General features: G+C 37.8%; 1 protein-coding gene across 1 annotated transcript in view; it reads right to left on the bottom strand.

Annotated features, from left to right (window-relative positions):
- Positions 1-273: 273 nt before the first annotated feature.
- LOC150088767 (calcium-activated chloride channel regulator 1-like) overlaps positions 274-13,821 on the bottom strand; it is a 58,294-nt gene continuing 44,746 nt past the window's right edge. The window contains exons 11-14 of the mRNA XM_090369636.1: positions 8,469-8,739; positions 6,572-6,739; positions 3,336-3,626; positions 274-1,590 (exon numbers count right to left, since the gene is read on the bottom strand). Coding sequence (XP_090225762.1) covers positions 1,157-1,590; positions 3,336-3,626; positions 6,572-6,739; positions 8,469-8,739 — 1,164 coding nt within the window. The 3' untranslated portion in view covers positions 274-1,156. The remainder of the gene's footprint in view (positions 1,591-3,335; positions 3,627-6,571; positions 6,740-8,468; positions 8,740-13,821) is intronic.

The raw sequence follows: 13,821 nt of genomic DNA on the forward strand, positions 1-13,821 counted from the left end.
ACATCAAAATCATAGCTTTATTTTTTCATGAGAATTACATAATTATAAAATTATGAAAAAATATTTTATAACTGAAATTAAACATCATTTCTTACAAACAGATGATTATGCAAATAAAACAATGCAACATTGTGTGATCAATAGATCTGAGATGAATTCTAGGTTAGCATTTACAATAATGGTAACAAAATAAATAAATTACTCTGTTTTGCTAATCTTTTCAGACTAATTTAGGATAATATTGTAAAGGTTAACGCTGTATTTAATGTAGAGAAGAATATTTTTGAACAGTGCTCATTATGACATGTGTCATTTTGGACCAAAACATTTCGCTAGAAGTTTCTTTGCAAACATACAGCAATTAGCAATCTTTAATTATTCCTCTCTGTGCTGAGAAATTCAAAATCGCATGTTCTTAATCATGGTAAATAAAGGAATTGTCGAATTTCTTTACCACTGTTATGTTTCTGTATTTGGCTAATTCTGTACAGCATGCTCTTGAGTTTGGACAGATATGGTATGTTCAAAACATCTGTTGACCACATGACTTTCCTACTTTTCTGAGTCCCTTTATAAGTATTATACGTTTGATTTGAATTATATACAGCTTATTATATGACTAGAAATTTCTTACAAGTATTAGCTAACTTTAAGATCTGAATATTTCTTTGCAATCTATCTGAGGGGCACTATTTCTTGATTTGTCCCTTTGCCCTCTTTTACTTTTGAAAAGCTCCTGTGCTTTAGGTGAATTAGATATCAAATGTTTATGATTTGCTTCAGAATAGTTATATTTTATGTAACGTGCTATATTTTCAACGCAAAAATATGTACAGAAAGGGTATTGAGCTTAGATCTGAAAGTTCAATTTTCGCTTGATATCATCAACTTTCTGAAAAAAATATATCACCATTAACGTGAACTAATACGAAAATTAATTGCTGAAAATGAAATAAAATTAAATGAATAAAATTGCTCCTCTAACCAGATTTAAACCAATTTAACAATTGGTCATTCTGGAGCCCCCTTAAACTTTTGATCTTAAGATTACTATAGTTTAAGTAATGTGCTTAAAAGTATCCATTTTGTCCATGTTTCTTATGGTTGACATCGGTGCAATGAAAAATTTATGTCACTATACACACATTTGTAAATTTTAACGTGTTTCCTTGCTCACAGCTTTATAAATTTTCTTCCTGCGCACCATCATCACTACCACTCCTATTAAAGCGATACCAAAAAGAACCACACATCCAATGGCAAGAGCCACAGGCCACCATTTCAAAGTGCTCCTAGACGTTTTAGTATAAACACCGAAAATTCCAAAGTTGGCTGCAGCGATGTTATGACTGGGTGACAAATTATTATTCTCATCCTTTGCTTTTATGGAGAAGTATAAAGTTCGTCTAATGTTGCTGGTGAAGTTATAGAAATGAGACGGCAAAACAATTGTCACCATTTGAATCTCTCCAGCACCAAGAGGAAACAAAGTTCCATCGATGACCATTGTCTCAGTGAACTGGTAAGCAGTATGGAATCGATGAAGGAGGTCGTCTACATCAAAACTGGCTCGAAGATCGTAAGATGTGGCTGAAACGAAAGGAGAAGAATTAGGTACTCGTATATTAATGAAATAACAGACAATGATAAAACGATTTGGAATGGCCATTTAATTGATCGATGTTACAATGTCGCTTCTCTTTAAGGCACCACCCACAATAACTATCGGTCCAATCAGGGTCGATAGGAGGCATATACAGCGTGAGTAAATACTATGGGTGAATGCATCCTAGGGCTATCGCTATTCAAATTTATTGAAAGTATGGAACTCTTAGGTCTTGTCAACACAAAATTACCTCAGCCGCTTCTGGATCTAACACCACAGCATTAAAAATAGGCTCAAATTATTACACTGACACCATCATGCTTCACAGTATACTGGTTTGAAATTATCCTCGTTCTCCTGGTTGAAGACAAGCTACAGTTCTTACATCAGATGAAATAGTGATTACGAAGATCTACTGCTTTTGAGAATCTCGGAACGTTGAGCTGTCCCAAAAGTGGTCATTTACTAAGTCCTGTTCAGTATTTCATCACCTGTGCATGTTCAGTCAGCTGTATGTAGATTACAAATGGGGCTTCTACCTTTTACAGATTTATTTATAATTCTGTGCTATTTCGACCTTGACAAAACTTTTGGGTGGTAATATTGCGTATATCGGTACATGTCCCCACTATGCTCAAACGGGGAGATATTTATAGGCCCTACAGCCTTCAATAGCCATCTCAACAGTTTTGAAATTTTTCTCTTTTCACACATACCAACAAATTAGAGTTAAAAATTATATTAAGTTCATGTATTGCTTAAAAGACGTAATCTTGCAATTAATCCATAAATTATCTTTTGTATTTTAAGGTACAGTTATGAAATGAAAACCATTTGAAAGAACAAATTCAAATTGAGTTTTGAAAATTAATAAAGTTCAATGTGAGCAATACAGAAATGTGAAACAGATATTCAATCCCTTGTCACACTTTTTTTTTTTTTTTTGAACAGCGTGGTCAGCTTTGCACAAACCTCTGTGATCCTCATTTGGAGCTCTTCAAGTATCTTCTGCAGCTTTGTTTCAGACGATACTAGAAGGGCACAGAATTGAAACTTGGGGTTGATATTTTCGACTGTACCGCAAACGTAATCTGAAGAATAAAATATTAAAATTGTAAAGATCATTTGCTGATACTGTATTTACTAAAGGAAGAAAACACTGGATCCATGTGAGTAAAATAAAGTTTGGGCTGTTTGATACAGAGGATTTCCAGCATACAGGGAAACTAGAGAATTAGATATTGGCTACATTTCAAGATTTTTGTCATAATTCTGTCTTCAGGCCACACTACATATATACACAGTTGATATCTCAACGACAATAAACCAAGAAAATGAGTAGCGGTTAATTTATTTACACAAAAAATTTTCTCCTGAAGATGGAATCTGGCAAAATTCCTGAAATATTGTTAATATTTTTATAGTTATATTATAATCTGTGAAACACTGACTGGTAGATTGGAATTATTATAGGAGGTGTAATCAAAAAGTTCGGGGGCTGAAGCTAGTTTCGGCTTGTCCCAAGAGTGACTCATTGATTCATGGACTCAGTGATTCACTGACTCATCTATTCGGCGCCCTTTGGACAAAACGTGTTTGGTCGCATTTTGAGGTGATTGATTTTACTCAGCAGCAAATTTATATAAAATGATTCAGTTAATAAAGAAGTTTTCTTAAATATTAAATTCTTTCTTCAACACAATTAGAGAGAAAATTATGAAATAGTTACCATTTCCATCATACAAGTCATCTCCCGGAGCTGTCCACTGTAACTTTACTGATTTATTGGTTTGCGTTTCTATCGATGCCACTACTTCCAAATCGGTGATGTTAGCAGGTGGGATTACATCTCCAACGTCAGGAGTCCATTCCTCCAATCTAAAAGCTCCACCATCGGAAGTTCGTTCGAAATCTTCTGCTGGTACACCATCAGGTTCCTCCTCTTCTTCGGTGATATTTTTCTTAACGATTAGAAAATCATCAGGGGGAAACGAAACGGAGGGTTCCTTCACGGTTGTGTCTGGAATATAAAATTTTATAAGGTCAGTGGTTTAAAAAATAAGTAAACAGGAGCCGTCTGGTTCCTGTTTACTTTTTTTAAACTATTTTCTGCAACATTTTTAAACTTTTGTTAACTATTCTCCTGCGGTTAGGGGCTCGATAGAACTTGAGAAATTTGTGACTTATTAAAAAAATTTTATCCCAATATTATATCAAGCGAAAAAATAAATTGGCTTCATCAAAAGGCAGACCTACGGATTTAGAGATCCTCAGTTCACTGTGATCTTATTCAAAGCAACTGTGCTCCCTATACTGGAGTTCGCTGCTCCTATATGGAATCCACACTACACATATTTGATACAGCAAATTGAGTCTCTGCAAATGAAATTCGTCCACTGTCTTTCCAGACGTAATCCTATGTTTTACCACCCGATTTTCTACTGGAATCTCTGCTCTTACTTCAAGCTTCAATCTTTGGGAACTCCGCGAACTGTTGTGGATCTAAAGTAGTTTTATCTCATCTTCACTGATTCAACCTACCTGCCTGATCTTCTGTGCCATATTTATCTTCACGTTCCAGCGGTGGCTACTAAACAGGTCTACTTTCCACACCAGTAACTCTAGGACAGAGATTTCTAAGAACTCCTTCTTCAAAAGAACTATGACACTGATGAACAAATATAATCTGGATATGGATATGGATAAGAAAGTTTCACAGAACTATCTGGAGCAGTCTAGCTGGTTGACGAATGTGTACAAGGTGGAAGCTGTTTTAATTTTGTGTGTGATGTCCCTTGCTGCTGCCTGCTTTCTGAGATTTTCTTCAGGATACCGGACTAATGATATCACGAATTCGGTTTTTATTTGTTGAAAATAGATTAATAACTTTTTCATTTAAGTTTGGTGCACTGTTGATAGGGCATTTAGCCTTTCCTGATTCACAGTGTTCCTTGAAAATGTTTTATTATTTTTAATATCGAATGGCAGCGTTCGGGCTTTGAAGTAGCCATCGGAATGGTCAAAAGAACTTTTATGAGTTTTGTAAGTTTACCAAGAACTTCAGATAGATTATTTTCTGAGATAAATTTCAGCGTCAGTTAATTTGCAATAATTGTGTAGATCATGTCTGCTATAGAAAACTTGTAATTCCATAAGAAGTTTTTCTCTTTCAATCATGGGATATGCCTCAATAGTTTCCCGTACCTCTTTCATGGGCATTTTCGTACGAAAAATAACAAAGTTCTCCTTGTTAGACGATTTAGCAAGAATTAATTGCTTTGTAAAAGAATATCTCTCATCAATGTCAACACTCATATAATCGCATACTTCCTTTGCTTCAATCATGAGTGTTTTTGAAGGATTTTCACAGTACATTGAATTCCTGATTTTTTAGAATAGCATTCTTCAAGTTTCCTATATATTCATGTATTTTAACTGCCTCAATTTCTCGAGATTGCATTTGATTATAAATAACTTCCACGTGAGGCATTATCTGATGGAAAAGTTCTAACCAGAACTCGAATTTTTCATTACTCAAGATGTGCAAAATTCCAGTTGCTTCTGAAATCGTCTTATCTGCTATCGCTTGTAGTTCCTCCATGCACTATTTTAAGGATTCAAAATTTTCGTAAACGCTGTTCACGGTGCGTATATCGAATTTCCATCTTGTAGGGGAAGGTCGGGCAACACGGCTGTCCATATGCTTTCTGAGAATAGAGAGACGCTGTGGTGATCTCGAGAAAAATGTTGGTATCGACATGAGGTTCGAAAAGAATATTCTTGAATCTCGGGTTCTACTTGCCGCATTTCTCATCATCAGAATCAGTTGGTGTGCATAGCAGTGAATAAAATGTGCATTTTTGTACACTTTATTTATTTTAGCCTGAACTCCCCCTTTCTTGCCTTTCATTCTGCTTATGTTTGTAAAGCCAATTTGTCCACGTTAAGTCATCTCCGCACAATAAACAGGGAAAACAAAACAATGCATTTTTAACTTCACAACCACAAAGCCAACTTTTCCTTTGGTACCATTCAGTTTTAAAACTGCGAATATATTTCTTATTATTACTTATTCTCCGCTGAGAAATTTGAATCTTTGGTGTGGGGCGGCCTTCTTTTTTAATCGCATTTTTTTTTTAGAGAGATAATTGTGAAGAAAACTAAGTTGCTGAAGTTTATTCACTGTCACGCGTTTTACTTAATGGGGAAGCACGGAGGCCATGATCGAATCAAATTTCACAAAATCGTGTGTCGTAGAAATAATGTTTTACTTACACATCACCTCATATTATAACTTGAACTGTTCAAGTTCAATTCGCAATTAAGCTGTAATCACATAATTACACTGAATGTTGAGTATTGACTTAACACTGATGTTATTTAGTTACTTAACCGGAATTCGGACGAATAACAAAAAGACCGACATTGTGGCTACACACCCATCATGGTCAAAGATGAAATCTGCTTTGCACACTTCACAGTGACTTTGATTCGTTTCACCTATAAAAAATTTATATTGGCAAGTTGCCAATGGCAACCAACTACCAGATATTCACTTGAATAATTAGCCCACGGTTAATTAAACTTCAAAGTTGGAAACGATTTCGTGTTTTTATTCGTTTATTATTGAAATGATTACTGGAAATAGAGGATGCGCATACTATATGCGGGTCTTGTTCATAAAAATATTCATTGCGTTGCATTGTTCTTCACAAAATTTCATATAACTCCGTTCACTGTATATCTAGATTTAAATAGCTGGGAGTGCCACAGTACCTATGGACAAGCCGCCCCTGACACACACAATGTGATCTGGATGTGAGCTACTTTACCTTGAGATTAAATGCGAAGCTAATAATGTCTAAAATGAAATACAAAGAACTACTAATGACAGTTCACATTGAAGTATAATTAATAAATTTAACTTAAAATGTATTTAAAATTCAGTTCAAACACTTTACTAACCTTTACTTTGAGGTTTCGGTACTGCCACTGAAGCAGACGATCTAACACCGTTTCTTATCTTTGCGTTACCATCGTTGATGACACGAGCTATAACAGCATAGCGACCATTACCATTAAAATGGGTGAAGTAACCAGTATAGACACCATCGTCTCTGGTGACATCAGCACCTGGAATCAGAAAAGTCTTGGTCATATAGAATATGAGAGGTCAGTTACATAAGACGATGGAAAGAACATATTTTTTTTCCATCTTTATATATATAAAAGGCGTGGCAACAAAGTTCCCGACTGGTGCCGTTGCGGTCATGATCCATGAGTTTGAAAATAAACGGAAGTGAAAAAGTGTAGTTCAAACTTACTCCAACAGATGGTGGTACGAAGATTGCTCAGTAGGCTGACAAGTTGCAAGTAACGATCAGTTTCGTTAGTAGCGTTAACGTTTCGTGATACGGTTTTGAAATGGAGCAACGAAACTGGGAAATTGCAACAGAAACGTATGAAATATTAAAATATGTTTATAGTGATGAAAGGTTAAGTTGCACGAACAGAAGAAGTGGCGTCCATCAACCTCTAGAAATGAAGACAGAGTTATAAAAGTTCGGAAATTGTGCAAGAGATCGTCGTTTGAGCCTCGGAATGATGGCTAACGAGTTGGATTTGAATAAGGAGAAATTCGTCACCTCTGTGCAAAATTCATGTGGAAGGTCTGTGCAAAATTCATGCAGCTCAGCCTCACAAATGAATAGAAGAACCTATACAGATTGTCAAGGAGATGAGTATTGAGTGTTTCAGTACGACCCAGAGACGAAGTGTCAAAGCAGGCAGTGGACTTCAAAATCATCACCAAGGCTCAGAAAGTTTCGTTTACAGAAGTCCACGATCAAGACGACGCTGATCATGTTTTTGTTGACAAACAGGGTGTGATTCAAGGAATTTGTACCTGAAGGAGAGTGTCAATTCTGCGTTCTATGTATAGATGCTTCAAAGACTATTGAAGCGCATTTCCTAGGTTAGGCCCCAATTTTGAGAGAAAGGCAGCTAGTTCTTGTTGGGGGGGGGGGGGGGCAATTCCCACCCGCCCATTCCGCACTTATTGCAAAGACATTTATGACGAAATTTGGCATTCTACAGTTAACTATCCACCATGATCCAGGAAACCAGTAAAAATTTAAGGGTAGGGACGGCGAATCTTGAAGAGGACGGTTACATCATCTTCGAAAGCGTCTCTACAAACAATACAGGACTGGACGCATCATGGCTTAAGTTGCTCATGCGCCATTTAAAAAAAAAAAGATTAATCAATAAACATTATGATGAGTTGCATTACTCAATGTTTAGGGCTGACGAATTCGGGTTTAGAAGCTGCCCGGAGAATGCTGTCTGCCGCAGTACATCGTTCCAAATGTGAATTTTCGAGGAGGAAGTGTCATGGTGTGGGACTATTTCTCGTGGCTTGAATCAGGACCGTTGATTTAGATTAAGTAAAAGCAGACTGGTTTGGCCCTCTTCAATTCTTGACCTGAATCCTACAAAACAGTTTGGAATGACCTGTAATGATGGATCAGATGATGCTGGCTACTATCGTGAACTGGTTAATGGTCTACTAAGGACTACCACTGGCATTAATTCCTTTAACAAGACTCCATTTTCTTCAAATTTCCTGTTATTTGATAACTTTGAAGGGATAGTGTATACGAGAGTTATGGAAAAGTAGTGGCATCCAGATAACTAGGAAATTATGATTATAATCCTTCAGTACTTCTCGATTATTACATGGATGTCAATACTTTTTCATAAACGCTCCTATTTTCTCTTTCACATCAATATTATTTCACTATTGTTGTAACACAGACTGATAAATAAAAAAAATAGAAAAAATACACATTCATGAACTCACCTACACCGTCATCTCGAAGGGTTATGTCCACTGTTTTCCCCATTGGGCGGTCCACAGTCGCTACCACGGTAGCATCTATCACAGCCTGGTAACCTTTTTTAACCTCGGCATACACTTTAGCATAGGCGGGAAACTTAAGTTGCATATCATTCAACCATGATCGAACTCGAATGGGTTGATGCTGGAGGTCTTTAGCTTCTGAGGTCAATGAAAAAGCAACTACAACTGGAAAGTAGCCGCTCTTGTGAAAGGTGATTCTCCAAGTTCCAATCTACGATACATTAAGAGAACTATTAATTCGCTGACATCTTCAGCTGTTTATTAATAAGATGTGTAATATTAACATGACAACAACAAAATAAAGTAATTTATAAACTATTTAACATTATTTCCCCGGCTTTGAATACCACTTCCTCCCAAAGGATTGGTTGGTTGGTCGGTTGTTTTAGGATTTTATGGCGCATTAGCGTCTAATGCTAATCCAAGTCAATCCTCCCAAAGGAATATATGTGTGTTAAGCGCTAAGATATCTAAGACCACATGTATATTGTGTCGGTATTCTTCAATCGGTTTATGTATTTGACAACTGAAAAAGTGTCTAAGAGATAAAAACATGCAATGACCCTTGCTCGAGACCTGTTCTGCACTTCCGGATAAAATTCCTCATGTGTGAATGTAGATGCAAAATACTCATTGAGGTTGCAAGTAACCTGAGCAGGATTATCAACAGTAGAACCATCGATATCAAGGGGACCAATTTGATCCATCCCCTTTCTTCTAGTTTTTGTATAAGTGAAGAATCTTTTGCTGTTTTTGTTTGCATCCTTCGCTTGCCTAACCTCCTTTGTGACTCGATTATAGACTATTTTATATCTACCATAGACTTCTGTATCGCTTGATAATTCTATGCATTTTAATTCTCTGCCAGGAGTCTCATCAGTTTACCTGACATCCATTTAAGCCTATATCCTAAAGAGAATTTTTTAGTTGGTATGATAAGCCTAGTAATCTTCACCACTAGCGAATTTGATGTAGTGCAATATCAGGGCAACTCGTTGTGAAAGCATTAACAATGTGAGATATAACATAGCGATGCCATTTCCCCTAATAATTCTGTTCTGCTGCCTACCTTAATATAATTAGATAGATCCCTTTCACCCCAATTGCCTTTCTTATGTTTAACTTCGATGATTTACTACGAATTAACATGATGGTATGCACTAACTTGTTCGATCTGCAGATTCTTGATGCATGAATAATCACTGCTGATAATCAGATCAAGAGTATTACTCCCTCTGGCTGCCTCTCGAACATGCTGCTGCAGAAAACAATCATCCAATAAATCTACAAAAGTCTTGCTAGTGTGCGAGTGACCAACCCACAAATTCCAGTCAATATCTGGGAAGTTAAAATCCCTCATTGCAAGATATACTGATTTACTGGCCCACTCTATTTCTCTGTACAATTGTTCATTGTACACATCAGTCATTAGGCCTATAACACACTATTACTCTCATTTTTACCCTTCCCAGTGCTTACGTCGCACCAAACTGACTCAACATTGCACTGTCCATCTACAGTGGCGGGCAAAAAAACTGAACCACCTTAAAAAAAGTAGCATTTATAGTGAAACGTATAAGATATTGTTCGATTGCAGTCATTTTGTTTGTCGTAAAGCAAAGGTATTGCATCAGATAATGCTTCTATTGCATCAGACAGTAATTGCATCAGCCGTTTCTATAAATACGGCGTTGGAAGGGTATACATGCTCATTAGTATCCTGTTTTGCGGAGGTGTAAGCATGGTTCTATATGTTCAGTTAACACCAAGAAAAAAAAAAAAGTGTAGCTCTTGCTCTGTCCCAGGAAGGGCTTTCAACGCGTGCTATCGCTGATAAAATAGGCTGCCACCAGTCAACAGTATCCCGGTTGCTGAAATTAAAGCGCGAAACCGGTGATGTGAAGAGAAGACCTGGATCAGGCCATAAGAGAGTGACTACGCCTTCCGAAGACCCAAGATCGATATTTGAAACGGATATGCCTTCGTAATTGCCATGTTAGTGCTCCTGATCTAAAACTGGACTTTGAGATGGCCTCTGGTGTTGAAACAAGTGCATGAACTATCCAAAGACGGCTTTTTGAATGTGGTCTGCATGTCTACCGGCCCAAGAAGAAGCCTTTGTTGACCCAACGAATGAGGAAAAGCGACTTGCTTGGGCTAAAACGCATGTTTCATGGACAAAAGAGCAATGGGACACTATCATCTTTTCTGACGAATCGAAATGACTTGGATGGGAAGCGATATATCAGAAGACGAAAATCGGAGGCATATCATCCTGACTGCATAACACCGACTGTAAAGTTCCCCGGCGGTCAGATGGTCTGGGGATGCATAACAAGCAAAGGGGCGAATTAAGTTTATTAACGGAACCGTGAATGCAGAAACCTCCACTGCTATCTTGGAGGAGTGCCTGAAACCCGTTATTAGGAATCACCACACAGACGTCCAAAACTGCGTTTTTCAATAGGACTCAGCACCTTTCCACACAACAAAATTCACAAGATTTATGCTATTTGGATTTAATGATGAGTTTGTCTTCTTGTCTCACAAGGCTTAAAACATACTTATACCAATGTTTACCTTCTTTTTTCTCCCTTAAGGGGCAGTCATACCTCAGAAATGCTGGCATTACAGTATCGGACTGGCCCGGCAACAGTCTAGATTTGAACCCTACTGAGAATTGCTGTTACATAATGTTGTCAAAAATTGCTCAGAAGAAGGCAACAAGTAAGATTCAGCTGCAGGAGAGCATTTTAAGAGTGTGGTACCACGAAATGCCTACGTGATGCCTAATGATGCCACGTGATGCCTAAGCAGTGGAATAATGCAATCATAGTTTTGCTGCATAAGAAAGGAGATAAATCAGAAATTGGAAATTATAGACCAATTAGCTTGTTATCCCACATCTAAAAGTTGTTCACAAGGGTCATTACTAACAGATTAGAAAGAATACTTGATGAGAATCAACCGAAAGAGCAAGCTGGCTTTAGGACAGGATTCTCAACTATGGATCACCTTCACGTAATATCACAGCTAATGGAGAAAGCAAATAAATATAAAACACCATTATGCCTGGCATTTGTGGATTATGAAAAGGCATTTGACTCCATACAGCATAAGGCAATGTTTCGGGCACTGGAAAGACAAGGCATAGATACTCCATATATTATGATTTTGAAGAAAATATATGAGAGTGCTACATCCTTTATTAGACTAGACAAAGACAGTAGCAAATTTAAAATCGAGAAAGGAGTTCGACAAGGAGACACAATATCTCCGAAGCTGTTTACTGCTGCCCTTGAGGAAGCTTTCAGAAGATTAGACTGGTCGCAGAAAGGAGTCAATGTGAACGGAGAGTACCTAAACCATTTACGATTTGCAGACGACATTGTGGTCATAAGCCACGATCCCAAAGAATTAGAGGAAAATTTTAATCAGTTATGCACAGTTAGTAAGGATTTTGGACTAAAGATGAATATGGCTAAAACAAAAGTAATGATGAACAAGTATGCCACGAAAAGGGAAATAATGATTGAAGGGCAGTAATTGAAAAGGTGGAGTCATATACTTATCTGGGACAAGTTATTAGCTGTAATAATGATAAATGGCTGGAAGTCAAGAGAAGAATAAATGTTGGATGGATAGCAGTCAGGAAATATAGTCACATACTGAAGAGCAATATCCCAGTTTGTCTGAAACGTAAAATAATGAATCAATGTATACTCCCCACCATCACTTATGGAAGTGAAACTTGGGCACTCACCAAAAGAATGGAAGAGAAGCTGAGAACTACACAGCGAAGAATGGAACGAATTATATTGGGAATCAGACTGTTAGATAAGAAGAGAAACACATGGATTAGGCAGCAAACTCAAGTAAAGGACATTCTTATCAAAACTAAAGAACTAAAATGGTCTTGGGCAGGACACATAGCTCGAAGACATGATGACAGATGGACTAAGAAAATAACAGAATGGTACCCAAGAGGAGCTAGAAGAAAACCTGGAAGATAAAGGCGGAGATGGACAGATGAAATTCATGAGTTTTTGAGTAGTAAATGGATGGCCAGTGCTCAAAACAGAAGGAACTGGAAAGTTGCTGGAGAGGCCTTCATCCTGCAGTGGATTGAAAATGGCTGATGATGATGATGATGACCACGAAATTGGGCAACCGTATAACCAGAAATTGATTAACTCTATGCCAGATCGTTGCAAGGTTGTAATTGCAGCTCAAGGAGGAACAACAAAATATTGAGGATTTATTTTGCTGATTTACAGTACATAATACTATTACGTTAACTTGTCATTTCAGTTTGTACACGTAAATGCAATAAAATGTATGTTTGGTTGTCATGATTGCCATTTGCATGATTTCTCATATTTCCATTAATTACGCATTTTACCCTTTGGGAAGATATTTGTAACAATTAGGTATATCAGGTGGAGTCTTTTTATTGGAATTCATTCACAGATATACAGGGTGTTTCAGTTAAACGTTTCAGAACTTCTAAGAGGGGTAGGGTACATCCTGACAACTCGAAATCATATAGCAATGTGGGGTCGGAAATGCTTTCCTGAAGCGGTGTTGTACACAGAAGCACCATAAAGAAAAGAGACCGTAAGTGAGAAATCGTTTTAATAATACATGAAAAGAAGCAAAAGGTACATGGATTAAAGTAAGTGTTCGAAGTTTTTTCCACGGGCTACAATGCACGCCTCACATCTCCGACGCATGGACATCCGAACATTCTGGAATACTCCAGGCGAATTTCGAATTTCTTCGGCAGCTACTGCGATTCTTGCAACCAGCTCCTCAGCATTGTCAACAGGGGTGTCATAAACTAGCGATTTCATATGACCCCAGAAATAAAAATCAAGACATGATAGGTCGGGTGACCGAGCAGGCCAACGCACGGGACCACCACGTCCGATCCCCTGTGGACCAAATGTGACATCCAGGTAGTTTCGAACATCTCCGCTATAATGGGCAGGGGCTCCATCGTGTTGGAACCACATTGTCTGTTGCGTCGATGCAGAAATCTGTTCATCTCTCAAAAGTTGTGGCAATACTTGCTGCAGAAAGATCAAGTAGATAGGTCCGGTTAGACGACACGGTAACAGGTAAGGTCCGATGAGGTGATCTCCCATAATACCGGCCCATACATTGACCGAAAATCGAATCTGTGCTGCACGACGTCGTATTGCATGCGGGTTCTAGACCGCCCAGATATGGTCGTTATGCGTGTTGAAAATTCCTTCCCTTGTGAAGGATGCCTCATCGGAAAACAACACTT

The sequence above is a fragment of the Mastigoproctus giganteus genome, chromosome 3, assembly GCF_048544385.1.
Source record: "Mastigoproctus giganteus isolate SK-2022 chromosome 3, ASM4854438v1, whole genome shotgun sequence".
Taxonomy (NCBI): domain Eukaryota; kingdom Metazoa; phylum Arthropoda; class Arachnida; order Uropygi; family Thelyphonidae; genus Mastigoproctus; species Mastigoproctus giganteus.